Source organism: Tupaia chinensis, unplaced genomic scaffold (genome assembly GCF_000334495.1).
Source record: "Tupaia chinensis unplaced genomic scaffold, TupChi_1.0 Scaffold146961_1, whole genome shotgun sequence".
NCBI classification, from domain to species: domain Eukaryota; kingdom Metazoa; phylum Chordata; class Mammalia; order Scandentia; family Tupaiidae; genus Tupaia; species Tupaia belangeri.
In genome coordinates, this window is record NW_006206814.1 from 533320 (window position 1) to 550336 (window position 17017).

The window sequence follows — 17017 nt, forward strand, 5'->3', positions numbered from 1 at the left end:
GGCCAGATTGACTTTTTAAGTAGATAACTTTAATGGAAAATATAAACAATGACAAGAGTAACATGCTCCTAGGAAGAAATTATAAGGATAAATGAAGTTTGAGAAATACCGGTCTAGTGGAGAAGCAGAATGAAGACCATCTTACGGGAGAGCACAGTGATTCTGAGACTGTTCTGCAGGAAGGTTGTCCTGGAGTCGGGCAGATGGATGGCTGGTGAGACCATTACGCAAGGCACCGTCTCCGGGAATTGGTGAAGGCAAGAGGAGAGGCATGGGGTTGGAAGTCTTGGAGGAGACGGTGATGGCATTTAGGGTGGAGAAATGAAGGAAAGGAAATTGTGGCATGACCAGGCCCCATTTGGGACCTCTCTCCCTCTCTCATACGTGTGCCCTCTAGCAATTAAAGCACACACGCATGCACACACACACACACACACATACACACACACTGATACACACATACCCACACACACAGTCTGTAGCAAACGCAATGTTGAAGGGAGCATAACCCAGACGAGAACAGGATCCCTGGAGAGGTGAGCAAAGCTGGGCTCTGCAGAAACACGGGAGACTTCCAGCTTGCGAGTGAGGATTGAACCCAATGGTGTGGGTGGGTTTTTATTCTAGCTGGAGGGACAGGATGTTTGTCCCAATGACCTAAAATATTAATAAAAATACAATCCTACATAAAGAATAGATTGGAGTAGAAAATCTGATCTTACACAAAATTGCGTTGGCGCATGGTCTTCTAAGGGCTGATTCAAAGGAACAGGTCCAACTCTGAGAGCCTCTGACGGCATGGCACAGGGCTCTGCCCCTTGGTCCCTGCATTGAACTACATTTAACTGCAGATGCATGAAAACAAGTGGACCAACGTCAGATGACGCAAAGCCAGGAAGAACAATGAAGAGAAGAATGACAGGATCAGGATTAAAGATTATCCTAGGCCAGTCCATGGCCTGGCGGGTAAGGCAGCTAGCTGACCACCCAGTTCGAGCCCCACACCCAGCAGCTCGAGAAACACACTGGGCGTGTCTGTGACCAGGCCCCAACTCCCAGAAGCAGAGAGAAACGGAGAAGGAAGCACGCCATGACCATGTCCTATGGGGTGGGGGAAAGATGTTTTCTTGTCCTCTCTCTCTCTGTCTCTTTCCTTTCTCTCTCCCTGCAACAGCCTTCTAGCAAAATAAATAAATAGATAAATAATTTAAAATATCTAGAAAAAATCCTGGGCCAGACAGTGACAGCAGTGAACTGCGATGCTCTGTGGGCCAATGCCACCTGGGAGGGTTCCAGACTTGATTCCGGAGACCTCCCTGAGTGTGCTGGGCACGGACGTGCCGTGATCTGGGCTGGGGTAGGTTGCGCACCAAGAGTTGTTTCACTCATGGAAGAAATAAATACACAAACTCTTAAAAAAGAATCCCAACACATGAAAACAACGGGCTGCTGATGAAAGAGGGCAAGTCTTCACTCCCACTTTCAAGTTCGAACACCCGCTGCACCTAGAGAGGGTGCGAAACCTGGGCTGCAGGGCGTCGCTGTGACAATGCCCAGGGCTTCTGCTGCTGTCAGTGACGGAGACAGCTGTGAAAATAAAATGAACAAACACACACACAAACCCCACAAAGCCAGTCTTAGAGTCCACAATGAGCAAAATTAAAGGGTTTAAACACGGAAGTGGATAGTCCACAGGACTCTGCACTGCTCAGGCAACATCCGGACTTTTGAAGTCAGCTCTTTTTCTTTTTTTTAAATTTCTTTTACATTCATTCCCTGGGTATCATCCCCACATACAAAGTGTGATTTCCCGCCCAGAACACGCTGTGCAGTGGCTTACTCACACGTAGTCGTTTCTTATGTGTGTGTGTATATATATATATATAACCCCCTACTTCTCACCTTCTGCCATGTCCCACCCTCCTCCCACACTGTCTCTGATATCTGCAGTTGCTTTCCATTCCTTTTTATTGTCCCCACATTTTATTGATTCACAAAATGTCTTACTGAATCTAACTACTTTCAACAGCAAGTTCAGCGGATACATACAGATCTGTGAACACATGTCTGACTTAGGGCATGAAACTGTGAGGAGAATGAATGAGCCTACATAGCTTTCTGTGGTCCTTAAATAGGGATTTTTTTTAAATATATATATATTTTTAATTTCAAGAAAGGGAGTTTTAGCTTTAATAAATCAAAATCAAAAAATGGTAAGAAAACTTTGCTTAAGACTTAAAGCCAGGCAACGGGATAGGATTCTGTTTGAGTAGTAGGCACATGGACCTGTCCACAACTCGAGAGAAGACAAGAATCCTTAACTCTGGAAAACAAAGCGCAGAAGATCAGTGCTGTTTGAGTCAAAGGTCATAAGATTCTATTTCACCAGGCCAGTCTCCGGACTTGATCTCCTGCTACGGTCCGACCTTCCTGTTTAAATTCTGGAAATGACATTCAGCTCCTCACTTTTTTTTTTTTTTTTTTTGAGAGGTTTTTGCTATAGGGCGCATGCACTCACCAGACAGAGAGAGACAGAGAGACAGAAAGCAAGAAATCACCCCCCGGGGGGATGGCCACGCCGCCATCCCTTCGCCTCCATTCTCCTCTCGGGATCTTGGGCACGCATGCACACGCGCCTGGCGTGAGTTTTAAGCCACCGGGTCCGGGACGCGAACCGCGGTCGACTACATGGGAGTCCAGTGACATAGCCATTACGCTAACTGCTGGTCCCAGCTCCTCACATTTTAAGGCAGATGCAGATCGACTGAGGCCCTGATTACTCCACAAGCACACCGTGAACCTGGAGCTGGGTACTGGGAATGCAGTGATGAGAGGCTGTCTCTGCCTTTGACAACAAGAGATATGGAAACCAATTTATGTGGAAGTGGAGGAAGGAAGTCTGACCTGAGAAAGAAAAGGCTTAGAGGATGGAGGTAGTGGAGGAGTAGGGACATATGGGACAATCTCTAAGTATTTGTGAGATTTCCAGAAGAAAAAATTCAAATGATTTGGGGTGTTCCAGAGAACAGAACTCAGATTTTTATAGGAATGGAGACTTAAGCTCTTGAAGGAAGAAATTTGCAATAATTAGAGCTATCAAAATGTAATGGTGGGGGCCAGCAGGTACTGTGGTGGTTAAGGCACTGGACTTCCACATGACCATGGCTCAAGTCCCAGACCCGGCAACTTGAAAATCACATTGGGCACATATGTATGTCTGCCCAAAGTATCAAGAGGAGAATGCAGAAGGAGGATTGGGGCATGGCCAACCCCCCAAGGAGTGACTTCTCTCTCCCTCTCTTCCCCTGCAAGTGCATGCACCCTATGACAAAATAAATAACTAAATAATGGTGATTTTGAGAGGTAATGAGGCCACCATCATTGAAAATATTTGAACAGGGACTATAAGATGACCACCTGTCAAGAACGTGGGGGTGGGGGGCCAGCAAGTGCCATGGTGGTTGTGATTGGAGTCCCAGATCCGGTGGCTTGAAAATATGCCAGGTGGGGAACCGGCAGTTAGCGTAATGGCTATGTCGCTGGTCTCCCACGTAGTCAACCATGGTTTGCGTCCTGGACCCAGTGGTTTAAAACTCACACCGGGCGCGTGTGCGTGTGTGCCCATGATCCCAAGAGGAGAATGGAGGAGAAGGGATTGAGGCGTGACCATCCCCCCTGGGGGGTGATTTCTCGCTTTCTGTCTCTATGTCTCTCTCTGTCTGTCTGGTGAGTGCATGCGCCCTATAGCAAAAATCTCTCCAAAAAAAAAGAAAAAGAAAGAAAATATGCTAGGTGTATGTGTGTACATGCCCAAAATGCCAAGAGAAGAATGGAGATGAAGGGATTGCAGCATGGCCCTCACCTCTGGGTGGTGTGTGTGTGTGTGGGGGGGGGTAATTTCTCACTTTTTCTCTCTCTCCAGCAAAAAAATCAAAACAAAACAAAACAAAATAAAGATGCTAGGGTTTGTCACTAGGTCAGATTTTGAATAGTTGAACTTTAAAATCCCTTAAGACTCTAAGACTCAATGCTTTCCAGAGTGAAAAGTGTGAGATTTCTCCCTAGCATGGGAGCATGGAGGTACGGTGTGGAGCCTGGCCGCGCAGTACAGGCCTGCAACAAAAGGAGTGGGACAGGGGGGAACTGGCGGAGATGTTGAGTGGCTTTAGAAGGAAGGTCCTGTGGAAACCAGAGACTTTTTTTTTTTTTTTTGAGAGAGGTTTTCGCTATAAGGCGCGTGCGCTCGCCAGACAGACAGAGACAGAGAAACAGAAAGCGAGAAATCACCCCCCAGGGGAGATCGTCACACCGCAATCCCTTCTCCTCCATTCTCCTCTCGGGATCTTGGGCACGCACGCACACGCACCTGGCGTGAGTTTTAAGCCACCGGGTCCGGGATGCGAACTGTGGTCGACTACGTGGAGTCTAGCGACATAGCCATTACGCTAACTTCTCGTTCCCGAAACCAGAGACTTTTGTAAACTAGGATGGCAATAACCCAGAGGGAGCAGTTTCCGATGTTTGTACACACACACACACACACACACATGTTATTGCACAAGTTGTAAACTTTTTAAACTCTGGATATTTTTTTTTCTTTTTTTGGAGAGGTTTTCGATATTGGGCTTGTGTACTCACCAGAGAGACAGAGAGAGGCAGAGAGATAGAAAGAGAGAAATCACTCCCCAGGGGGATGGCCATGCCACAATCCCTTCTCCTCCATTCTCCTCTCGGGATCTTGGGCACGCACGCACGCGCACCCGGCGTGAGTTTAAGCCACTGGGTCCGGGACTCAAACTGCGGTCGACTACATGGGAGTCCAGCGACATGGCCATTATGCTAACTGCTGGTCCCTAACTCTGGGTATTTCACATACAAATTCGGGCTTCCCATTTCTCTTGAAGAGAATGCCCTCTGCACCAAGCTCCCGCAGGGCAGTACTGGGGAGGAGCTGAGCAGCAGCGCCCCCTTCAGGTAAAGCCTGAGATCTCCTGGGTCCTGCAGTCCCCACTCTCCCTGTGGCCCAGACCTGAACTCCTCCCTCTGTATTTCTATTCTCCACATGGTCCCTGAGGCTTTGGGGTTACAGCCACAGCCCTGGAATTTCACGTGGGCTCCTCAGAGACAGAAACTGCATTCCCCATTTTGGGATCCACGTGATACGTACCAGGTTCTCCGAAATTGTTGTTAAAGGAACATCAGGTGAAAGGACAGGCCAGGAGAGTGGGGACGATGCTGGATACCCTTATCTGGATCTGAACTCCTGAAGGAGTTTCCCTTGAGCTCTGTGCTTCTAAATCCCCCACGGGGCTGGCACCCAGGAAGCCTGATGACCACAAGTGGGCTACAATCATTTTCATTTTAATAAGTCAGCCTGCGGCCAAGTGCTTTCACAGTGCCCTCCAAACTATCCGGTGGTGACTTTAACACTCATTGTCCAGCTGTCACGGAAGTGGCCTGGTGGTGACATTCATGATCTGATTTGTTGTCTTTGGGTTCCCGGCTGTGCTGACTAAGTTCCTTTATCTGCAGATACGAAAACGAGCAGCCATTTCGAAAGGCAGCAGAAGAGGAGATTAACTCTCTGTATAAAGTCATCGATGAAGCTAATTTGACGAAAACGGATCTGGAGAGTCAAATAGAAAGTCTGAAAGAAGAGCTCAGCTTTCTGTCGAGAAACTACGAAGAGGTATCGGGGCTGGGTGGCCGGGCCGGTGTCGTCGGTGGGCTAACCCTCAGAGGGCCTGGCAGCGCATCTGGGCCTCTCTGCGTGGCTTGCGCAGGGGAGGGAAGATGTCTCTAAAGTACTGTGGGACCCTTGTGGTGGACTGGCCATGCTGGCAGCCAGGCTCAGTGGCCTACAGCAGCAGCCCCAGCACTCGAGAGTCGAGAGTGACGGAGCCTGTGCTGGGGTGGAAAAGGCAGCAATCCCCCCCCAAGCATCCTATTTCAGGTATTTTCTGGATCCTGTATCGAACAAATAACTCTAGGGCAGATGCAGGCTGTGGTTCAGACACGCTGCTTAATGAAAGTCAGGGAGAGGGCTGAGGGACAAGGTCGAAGAGGACACCCATGGCTGTGTGGCCTAGTTTGCACAGGACTGCACTCACTCTGAACCCCTCACACCTGCTGCAGTCGGATGCAGGCTCTCAGGGCTTCCAGCTGCAAGAGCCAATGCTCACATTGGGAAGTGCCTCCTTGCATCTGACCTTGAGCCCCAGCAACCAAATCCCCTTTCTCTCTGCTCTTGGCTCAGTCGCTTAAGCCCTCGCTCCAACCCTCTAGAGACTCCCAGGTGACCGTTACGTCTCAGCCTAGTCTGACCACGCCTACATCCATTCTGCCATCATTGCTTGTTTTGTTTTTGCTTTTATTTATTTAGCTCTTTGTTTATTTTCACTTTTGCTTCATGCCTGAGCCTGTGGCGATCCACCTAGGAAATGAATCGTTGGGCATGGAGAACGTGCCCATGGTGGGAAGAGGGTTATCCGGGACTTGGCCAGCCTCTGTGAAGCCCACGTGTGGCGGCAGCAGCAGCAGCAAAAGCGTGGCCTCTCTGTCGTTTTCAGGATGTGAAGGTGCTGTACAAGCAGCTGGCAGGTTCTGAGCTGGAGCAGATGGACGTTCCCATCGGCACCGGGCTGGACGACATCCTTGAGACCATCAGAATCCAGTGGGAGAGAGACGTGGAAAAGAAGCGGCTGGAGGCGGGAGCCCTGCTCCAAGCCAAGGTGAGCGGCAGGGCCATCCCCTCCACCCTGCACTACGCAGAAGGCCAAGCAAAGAGGGCTAGTGCTCAAAAAGCAGCAGAACTTGTGTAGTAACAAGCGCGACCTCGTTAGACGCTAATTTAAAGCATTGTGTGCTGTTTACCTATCTGAAAGCATTAAGTGTTTAAATGGTAATGCTCAACCCTGGCAGGTATGCAGAGAACAGTTTCTATGGTGTTATGGTGTTGTGCACCACCTTTGAACAGAGGGTGTGGCAATATGTATCGAGAGTGTTCAGAAGCCCCTACCTACCAGGTGGACGATCTAGACCCGGAGCTTTAGAGAAGTGAGAAAATTGGGAACAATATACCAGTGTGGAACCAGCAGAGGGCTCAACAGTTACATCACTGGACTCCCACGTCGCCAACTGCGGTCCGAGTCCCACACCAAGCACCTTTAAACTCATGCCAGGCACATGTGTGTGTGTGTGTGTGCCCAAAATCTCAAGAGGAAAACAGAGGAGAAGGGATTGTGATGTGGTCATCCCCTCAAGGGGGTGTGACTTCTTACTTTCAGTCTCTCTCTGCCTCTCCAGTGAGTATACACGCCCTATAGCAAAAATCTCTAAACATAAATAAATAAATAAATAAATAAATAAATAAATAAATAGACCAGCAGGTGGCGTGGTGGTTAAGGTGCTGGACACTCCCACATGGCCGACCATGGTTCAAGTCCTGGACCTGGTGGCTTGCTTTCCCACTTTCTTTTCCTCTCTCTCTCTCTCTCTCTCTCTCTCTCTCTCTCTGGTCAAATTAAAATAAATGAATGAATACATTAAAATAAATAAATCAGTAAATAAATAACATATAAATGTTTACCCCAGGAGAAAGACTAGGCTACCACCTAACTGCAGTACGTGATGAAGTAAGAGAGCGATTAGAAAGGATGAATGAAGCACTCATAACATGGGGAAATGCTCGTGCTGTAAGTACAGTGCAGGGCAAGAGTGTGCAATCGTATACGCTGGTGCCCACGGACCCGTTCTGTGCAGGGCAAGGTCTCAGTCTTGAAGAGCAGCCGCAGACAGCAGGCGACGACGAGCATGGCCGCGTTCCAATAAAGCTTTATTTGCAGAAACAGGCAGTGGGCTGGATTTGGCCTACAGAGCACAGTTCCCCAACTCCTAATACAGACAACTGGGGAAGCATTCCACGCAGAAACTGTACCGAGACAGAATGGGAGGCAGGACTACAGTGTTCACAGTGTTAGCAACAGCAGTGTCTGAGCCGTGGGCCTCTCCGACACTTCGAGCTTTTCTTTTTTTTAATTTGCCGGAGAGCTCTCCAGTGGAAGATAGTGAGTAAGAGAGAGAGAGAAAGAGAGGTAGAGAAAAAAGAAAACACCTCCTGGGGAATGGTTATGCTGACTCCCTTCTCCTCCATTCTTCTCTCAGGATTTTGGGTGCACACACATGTACCTGGTGTGTGTTCTTCAAGCCACCATGTCCTGGACTCGAACTGTACAGTCACCCATGTGGGATCTAGCAGCCTCAGCCACCATGCTGAGGCTGGCCACCTTGCTTGGGCTGGTTCAAGTTTTTATGTGTTTTTTTTTTTTTTTTTAAGTTTGCTATAGGGCACATGTGCTCACCAGAGAGAAACACAGAGAGGGAAAGTCAGAAATGACTCACATGGTGGCTGGCCACATCAAAATCCCTTCTCCTCCATTCTCCATTCTCCTATCAGGATTTTGGGCATACACACACACGCACTTGGTGTGTTCTCAAGCCACAGTCTAGGACTCAAACCACACAGTCAGCCATGTTGGATCCAACACCTTAACCTCCACACCACCTGCTAGTCCCGAGATGTTTTTATTTACTTATTTATTTTAGTATTTTTCAAGTTTCTATTAAGTAATATGAATTACATGAAAAAACTTTTATTAAACCTCCTCAATAAAAAGGACTTAAACTGACAGTAGACTAAAAAAGGTTTATTCTTCCCTTCTCCATCTCCTCTTCATTCATAACATAGGAATTTTCAGGCAGAGAATGAAAAGAGAAGAGAGACAGGAGGAGTGGGGAGGACACAATAGATACTTGAGAAAAAGCAAGAAGGCTGCTTCGTACTTGGATACCTTGTCACGGTCCTTAACCCTGAGTGCAGAGCAGGATTCCTTCCGAGCACTTTCAGAAATGCCCATGCCCAGGGACCAGCAATTGGCATAATGGGTATGTCGCTGGACTCCCATGTAGTCGACCGCGGTTTGCGTCCCGGACCCGGTGGCTTAAACTCATGCCGGGCACGTGTGCGTGCGTGCCCAAGATCCTGAGAGGAGAATGGAGGAGAAGGGATTGCAGCGTGACCTTCCCCTCTAGGGGGTGATTTCTCGCTTTCTGTCTCTCTGTCTCTGTCTGGCGAGTGCATGCACCCCATAGCAAAACCTCTCAAAAAACAAACAAACAAAAAACACAAGAAACAAGAAACGCCCATGCCCAAGTTCTATTCTAGATCGCCTAAGTCAGAAGGATGGAGAGACTTTGCGATTTTTTTGAAAGCTGTCTGGATGCCTCTAACCTGCAGCCAGGGTGAAGAATCATGACAGTTATAAAAGTGACCAAAAGAGAAATAGGGGCGCCTTCCTGTCCCTCTCCCGTGCTCTCAGCCCCAGCCTTTCCAGCACCGATAGGAACCTCCCAGCAGGGTCTCAGACTCCTGGATCTCCCAAACGTCTGCCAGGCCAGAAAACATCTTTTACTTCCCCACTTCTCTGCCCCTCCGCCATTTCCACAGCTTCTTTTCTTTTCTTTTCTTTTTGGAGAGGCTTTTGCTATAGGGCGCGTGCGCTCGCCAGACAGAGAGAGACATAGAGACAGAAAGTGAGAAATCACCCCCCAGGGGGGATGGCCACGCCACAATCCCTTCTCCTCCATTCTCCTCTCAGGATCTTGGGCACGCACGCACACGTGCCCGGCATGAGTTTAAGCCACCGGGTCTGGGATGCGAACTGCAGTCAACTACATGGGAGTCTAGTGACATAGCCATTGCGCTAACTGCTGGTTCCCCACAGCTTCTTTTCTGGCCCAGTCACTGTGGTGCAGCAGTAGCATGGGACCTGAAAGTTGTAAGCGATGTGGGCAATTGTGGGTTCCAATCCTGGGACTGGCTTGAAGCATGTCAGGTGCCTATGCATGGACACTGGGCTCCTGAGAAGCTGGAGAGCTGGGGAAGGCGACTGGCATGAGGAGAGCCTGTCGGACACGCTTCTCTCTCTCTCTCTCTCTCTCTCTCTCTCTCTCATATGTACGCACTATCATTTAAAAAAAGAAAAGAAGCTTCTTTTCTTCTGTCAAGTTCTCTTTTTTTTTTTTTTTTTACTTAAGGTTTTTCCCATGTGGTGTGTGTGCTCGCCAGAGAGAGACTGAGAGAAACACAGAGAGGGAAAGTGAGAAAGCACTTGCCAGAGCAGTGACCATGCCACAATCCCTTCTCCTCCAGTCTTCTCTCAGGACTTGGGGCGAGCACACACATACATCCAGCATGATTTTCAGGCCATCAGGTCCAGGATTCGAACCACAGATAGTCATGTGGGAGTCCAGCGCCTCAGTCACCACACCATCTGCCACTTCTGTCAGTTTCATGAAGAAGGTCACTACAAACACTTTTTATGGCAAATAGTGCCTGTTAACCCAACAAAAGGAGCCCCTCTGCCTCTCCCCGACCTGAAGGGGAGGAGCACCACAGGAAAAATGAACCCCGAGGTTTCGTTTTGGTCCATTGCCTCTTTCTTAAGCGACTCATGAATATTTACAACGAATCACTCTAAAAACCGTCTAATCTCATTCCCTCATTTTATTACTTTCTAAAAAGAAGATCTGGACTATGACATGAGTCTATTGTATTCTCTCTTACAAATAAACTCTGTTCATTACAGAGCACGCACACATGCATGAGGGGGAGAGAGGCAATCTGAGGCTGATGGCATCTGGTCAGCCGCTGTCCCCTCCTGCAATCCTCCAGCCATTGAACCTTTCTTTATTTTTATTTATTTATTTTTCAAGAAAGATTTTTGCTACAGGGCATATGCACACCACAGAGACAGGAAGTGAGAAATCATTTCCCAGGAGGGATTGCCATGCTGCAATCCCTTCTCCTCCATCCTCCTCTTAGGATTTTTGGCACACACGCACACATGCCTGATGTTTTAAGCCACCAGGTCTGGGACTCGAACTGTGGCCGACTACTTGGAAGTCCAGTGCTGTAACCATTAGGCCATCTGCTGGTCCCCAGCCCATTGAATCTTGAACACACACATACTCTGCATGTTTAGGCTGACAGGGCCAGGGATTCGAACCATGGTCACTACGTGGGATCCAGCCTCCCTTCCGTAGTTCATTATCGCTGCACCACAGAGCCAGCTCCTCCACTCCCTTATTTTAGAGGTAAGGAGCCTGAGACCCAGAGAGTGTAGTCTCCTCCCCGGGGTCACACAGCTGGTTGGAAGCACCAAAGTTCAACTCTCCTGGCTCTTGGTCTAGAGCCCTTTCCTCTGTTTGGGGCTGCGTTGTTGCTCCCGGGCTCTGTTCCCAGAGTTAAAGCTCAGTGGCCCCGTGGTTTGCAACCTTCCTTCTGTCCCAAAACTCCTGGAGCGTGTGGCACACTGTAGTGACTGCTCCTTTGGGAAAGGGTGAAGCCACTGTAATGATCAGCAATAAATCCAGCACAGTATAGACAAGGAAAAAAAAAACCCAAAACTCCTGCTCACTATCGTTCACCCCTCACCCCTTGAATCAGCGCTAGCCCAATAGTAACCCAAACATTAATTCTGAACAGACTCATTAGTGTCTTTTAATAGAGTAATCTGAAAGCTACATCTCAGAGAAAACAGTCAGTGCTTGTTCTAGCTTGGCCAGTGTAGCCTGGGCCTCTTGCAGAGAGGCAGGGCTCAGAAAATATTTGCAGAATGAGTGAATTCCTCTGATCATCAACAGAGATGAGAACTGACAGCCAGAGTTCCTCCAGTAAATAGTTTTGTCAGCTGCGGCTGTGCCCTCGGGGGCTGACATTTGCCCGTCCGGAGCATCGCTCATCTGTTTCTTGGTAGCAAAGCCTCAACGTGAAATGGCTTAGCGCACACACTGCTTTCAAAAGCTTTTGTAAAGGGAACACAAACATCCATTTAATTACCATTCAGCCCAGGGTGGCTGAAAATTAATTAACGTGATTAATTTATGTCTTAGTTTAGGTTTCCCCAGAAGCAGATCCTGAGACAAACACTGGAGTGGAAGGAGTTTGTTTGGAAGTCGGTGGGGATGGGGTGGGGGGCAAAAAAAAAAAAAAAAAAAAAAAGGAGAAGAAGAAGAAGAAAACAAGAAGCAGACTGTGCTTGGAATATCTGAAAACATTGCCCTCCATCTCCCTCAACGCACACACGCTGTCTTCCAAAGGGTCCAGTCTGTGAGCTTAGTTTAAGAGTCAGGATGACAGGGTTTCAGTTTCCTGTTTCCAGTGGAAACTACTGACCTCAAATAATCTTAAAAATAATCTGTAAAAGATGAGAAACAGGGAAGGGAACCATGAAAGAATGCTTCATTATCACCAGCTACCACTGTGGGAGACTAGGACATGAACCTGGGAGGATTCGGGAGATGGTATAGAATACAGGAGAGGGGAAAGCCAGGGAGCTCGGGTCTTAATACCATCTCCCATCATATTCTAGCACGGTGACCCTCAAAGCCTTCAGAGAAAGTTCTAGGAAAGCCATACAGAGCCCGACAGTAGGAAGCTAGAGAACACTGAAGTTCAAACGTTGACCTGAAGGACAAAGGTAGATGCCATCAGCATCTGCTACAACTCCCGCCAACTCTTTACTTTTTAAAAAAAATCATTAAAAACTTATAACGAGATCTTAGCTAGGATCAGTGCTGTTAACCACATTCCCTGCAGTCACAGGGTTACAGATGTCACAAACCCCAGTGGTCCAGTTTTTAGAGCTTCTGAAGTTTTGTTACCCAACTCAAATCAGGCTCGCTCCCCCAAGCGCTGTAAACCAAGCCATAGTCACGCGGTGTGATGAAGGAAAGGACAGCTTCATTGCAAAGCGCAAAGCAAGGAGAGCGGGCAGCTCATGCTGAAAAGACCCGTCTCCCCGAGATGTTCCCCACATGCGTTTTTAACGACAAAATTAGGGGCAGAGGTCCCAGGTGTATGATCAGTTCAGTGATTGGTTCAAGAGGGCGTGATCATCTCGTGGGCATTCTTGATTGGTGAGGCCTTAGATAATCAAATTCCTCTTCAGGTGTCTGGAGCCACCCAGCCTGGAGTCTTTGAGCTCACAACCAGCAGTTTCCAGCCTATAAAATATCTTACATACTGAATGAAAACCTTATCGTTCCTGTAAGTGAGAATTTTAGAGGCCAAATGGCCCTCTTTCATGGTCCCTGTTGGTCATTATCATAACCAAAGTCTGAAGACTTACTTCTTTTTCTTGGCCATTACAATGTAAATGGACCATGTATTTCAAAACCTTAGAAAATACATTAGGGGGTCCCTGCTCAGCTTCAGTTTCATAATTCAGTGATTTGGCAGATCAAGGTGGTCCAGAGAATTCCTGGGGTGTCTTACCGTCTTGCTCTTCCTTGTCTGTGGGTTGTGATGCTTCAGGAACCTCAGACGCCATGCCATACCATCCTCTAGACCTCCTGGTTAGTTGTATAAAAGGAAAAAACATTTTTTTTTTCCTCTATATTCCCACACAATTCTCCTGACACCAGGCATGGGTCTCTTCCACACCGAGTGATTCTCAGAACACCACCTGGATGTCCCACAATTGTGATTCTCTAGAGACACAGGTTGAGAGCTCTGTCCCCTAAGACTGCCCTCACTTCAGATGACAATTGCAAACCTGTCCTCTGGTATTTCTGACCACCTGGCGACAAGTTGGGGGATTCTCAGAACCCCCTTCTCAGATTCAGTCGTGAGGATGGCTCATGGGACTCAGGGAAACACTTCACTTATGTTTAGTGGCTCATTATAAAGTGTACAGCCCAGACGGAGTCTCTTGAGACACAGCAGCATGTGGAAGGGGTACAGAGCTCCCAGTCGGCTCTAGGCACATCACGTGTTCACCAACCCAGAAGCTCTCCAAACCCAGTCCTTTGGGGCAGGGGGAGGGCTTCATTAAATAGGCATGGTAGATTACCTCATTGGCCCTGGTGGTTGCATCAATCCCCAGTCCGCCCCTCCAGGGAGGTCAGAGGTGGGGGTTGCCCCTGGCAATGAGCCCACCTACCTAGTCCCATCATTAGCAGCTTCCCAAAAGTTAACTCATTGCCATAATCTCAGGTGCTTGGTATGAAGAACAAAAAGAGCTCCTTTTGGGTTTGCCAAGTGGCTTGGTGGTTTTGGTGGCTAGATACCACATGGCCGACTGCACTGTTTAAGTCCTGGACCCGGCAGCTTGAAAACCAGGAGAAGTCATCTGGCACATGTGTGCACGTTTGTGTCCAAAATCCCTAGAGGAAATGGAAGGGATTCTATGGCCACACTTCCTGGGAGCGCTTTCTCACTTTCCTCTCTCTTTCTCTGTCTCTCTCTGGTACATGTCATATAGGAAAAAAGAAAAAGAAAAGGAAAAAATGGAAAGAAAAAGAGCTCCTTTCACCTTTATTTCTCCAGAGCTATTTCAAAGGCAAGGGACCAAACTTAAATACAAATATTGTAATGAAAAATGCCCACTCGGCTCTAATCACTTATGTAATCACAAGGATTTTAAGATCAGAAGTCAAAAACGAAGACCAAATATACATATGTATACTTCCTAAGCTATCACAACGTGCACCACAGAATACATTCCCCAATCTGCAACCAATAGACCTTAAAAAGAGCACCTGAAGGGACAGTTTATAGCTCAAAGGTTAAGGGAGCCAGATTCCATGTGGCTGTCCATGGTTCAAATCCCAGCTTCTCAGCTTGAAAACCATGCAGGCATGTGTGCGTGCATGTCCGAAATCCTAATGGGATAGAGAAATGGAGGAAAAAGGATTGCAGTGTGACCATGTCCCATGGACACAGGGGTCTTTCTCTCTCTCCTGGCAATCTGGCAAGTGTTGATGCCCTCTGGCAATTAAACCAAAAAAAAAAAAAAGAAGTCACCTTGAGAAATCACTGCAGTGCCTGCTGTCACCCACCTATTTCTTAGAACTCATGTGCTGAGACCTCTTTCGGGGTATGAACAGAGACGGGAAACAGCAGGAGAGTGCTGTGCCCTGACGTGCCCGCGTTCAGCTCTTCTGTGCCCTTCTTCCCCAAAACTCGTACGGAACTTGTGGGCTTACTGAAATCACCCCATCATCATTGGTAAAAGACCTAGAACTCAGAAATAAAACTGATAACCTACTGGGGTCACTCCACTTGGCCCGATCTTTGTTTATTTTATTTTTTCTAGAATTATTTTTTATTTAATTTTATTTATTCATTCATTTATTTATTTTAATTTGACCACACACACACACAGAGAGAGAGAGAGAGAGAGAGGGAAAGTGAGAAAGCAAGCCCCCCTTTAGGTACTCACACTGTGGTCAGCCATGTGGGAGTGCCCAGCACTTTAGCCACCATGCCACCTGCTGGTCTCCTTGGCCCAATCTTTGACATCCTCTCTTATTTATTTAATTCTCATGTCAGCCTCAAAGCAGGAGCTATCTTTTTGTAAAAATCTACTATAGGGCCTGTGGGATCACTGGAGAGATGGGGCACTTCTCGGGGTGAGGAGGATGACCACACTGTAATCCCTTCTCCTCATTCTCCTCTCGGAACTTTTGGGCACATATGTGGGATCCAGCTGCCTCCACCACTACCTGACTGGCCCAAAGGAGGGGCTATATTTTTGTGGGAGAGGGAGTGGGAATGAGACGAGAGATGTTTTTCTATAGGGTATGCCAGAGAGACAGAAAGAGATGGAGAGAGAAAGAGAAAGTGAGAAGTCACCCCACATGGGGATGGCCATGCCACAATCCCTTCTCCTCCATTATCCTCTAAGAATTTTAAGCGTGCACACACACATGAGTTTCAAGCCGCCAGGTTTGGGACTCAAAACGCATACAACTACGTGGGAGTCCAGTGCCTTAACCACTACACCACCTGCTGGACCCAAAATAGCTATTTTTTTTAATTCCCAATTTACAGATATCGTTACTGCTACTGTAAACCTAAAAAGGTAAACTGAGTCAAGGTGTGTAAAACAAAAAAAGTTTATTTGGGCATAAATTTGCAGACTGTAGTTGGCATACAACCCAAAGGAACAGTATTCAGGTTGCCCCAAACATGCTCACCCAGGTCTCACAATCCTCAGTTTTTATAGGCAAAAAGCACACAGGGGGAAGGGGATTGCATCATTGTTCAGACGCTAGCAATGAGTGCCAACCAATGCCACCTTCATTACAGGGTCACTGTTGGCACCAGTTGGCACCAGGCAGACTGGCAGTTCCTGGGTAGGTGTTCTCACAGAAATGAGCACTGGCAAGGTTGCCGTGGTCTTTGTGCAAAGTCGTGGTTCTGACAGAGTCCTTGTGACAGTTCTCATTGTCGGTGACGTTTGCGTGAGAGAAAATACCTCCTCTGTGGCCTTCTCCAGCTCAGTTTACCTGGGAGTGACAGAAAAGTCTTCATTTTGATTCTGAAAACTTTTGCACTACCAAAAAGAAAGGAAGAAGGAGGGAAAGATAGGAAGGAGAGAGCTTCTAGTTTCACTGTAGCCAGAACACTTTTGCCAAGTTTTGTTTGTTTTTGTTTTTCACAAAATGCTACCTTCTCTAAGGTCGTTGATGGCCAACAGGAAAATGATGTTCTGGGTAGCCAAAAAGATACTGTCGAGAATATTTGCAATTGTTATCTTTCATGTCCATACTGGTCCATGATGGTAAATGAAATCAAATGTTTTTTCCAATTCACCTTTGTCTTACAGTAGTTGATCCTCCTAGAGGCAGGGCTGCCAATAGGCTACGAACTTCCAAAGATTCTAAAAAGAAGTCTCTGGGTATTCAAAAGGTTGACCTTTTTCACTTCTCTTGATCCCCATCAACAAATTGAAGCCCTGCAAGTAGTAAAGTGTATTTGCTTCCTATTACTTTGTAACAAATTACTATAAATGTAGTCACTTAAAACAACATGTATTTGTCATCTGGATCCTGTGGGCCAGGAGTCCAGGCTCACGGAACCTCTGGTCAGGGTCAAGGCTGCAGTCAAGCTGTCAGTCAGGGCTACATCCTCGCCTTTCAAGCCCATTTAGGTTCTTTGCAGAACTCGTTT

General features: G+C 47.5%; 1 protein-coding gene across 1 annotated transcript in view; it reads left to right on the forward strand.

The window, feature by feature from the left end:
- The window catches only part of BFSP2 (beaded filament structural protein 2), a 91642-nt gene that overhangs the window by 54421 nt on the left and 20204 nt on the right, over nucleotides 1-17017 (forward strand). Inside the window, exons 3-4 of the mRNA XM_006169271.2 lie at nucleotides 5533-5689; nucleotides 6570-6731. Coding sequence (XP_006169333.1) covers nucleotides 5533-5689; nucleotides 6570-6731 — 319 coding nt within the window. The remainder of the gene's footprint in view (nucleotides 1-5532; nucleotides 5690-6569; nucleotides 6732-17017) is intronic.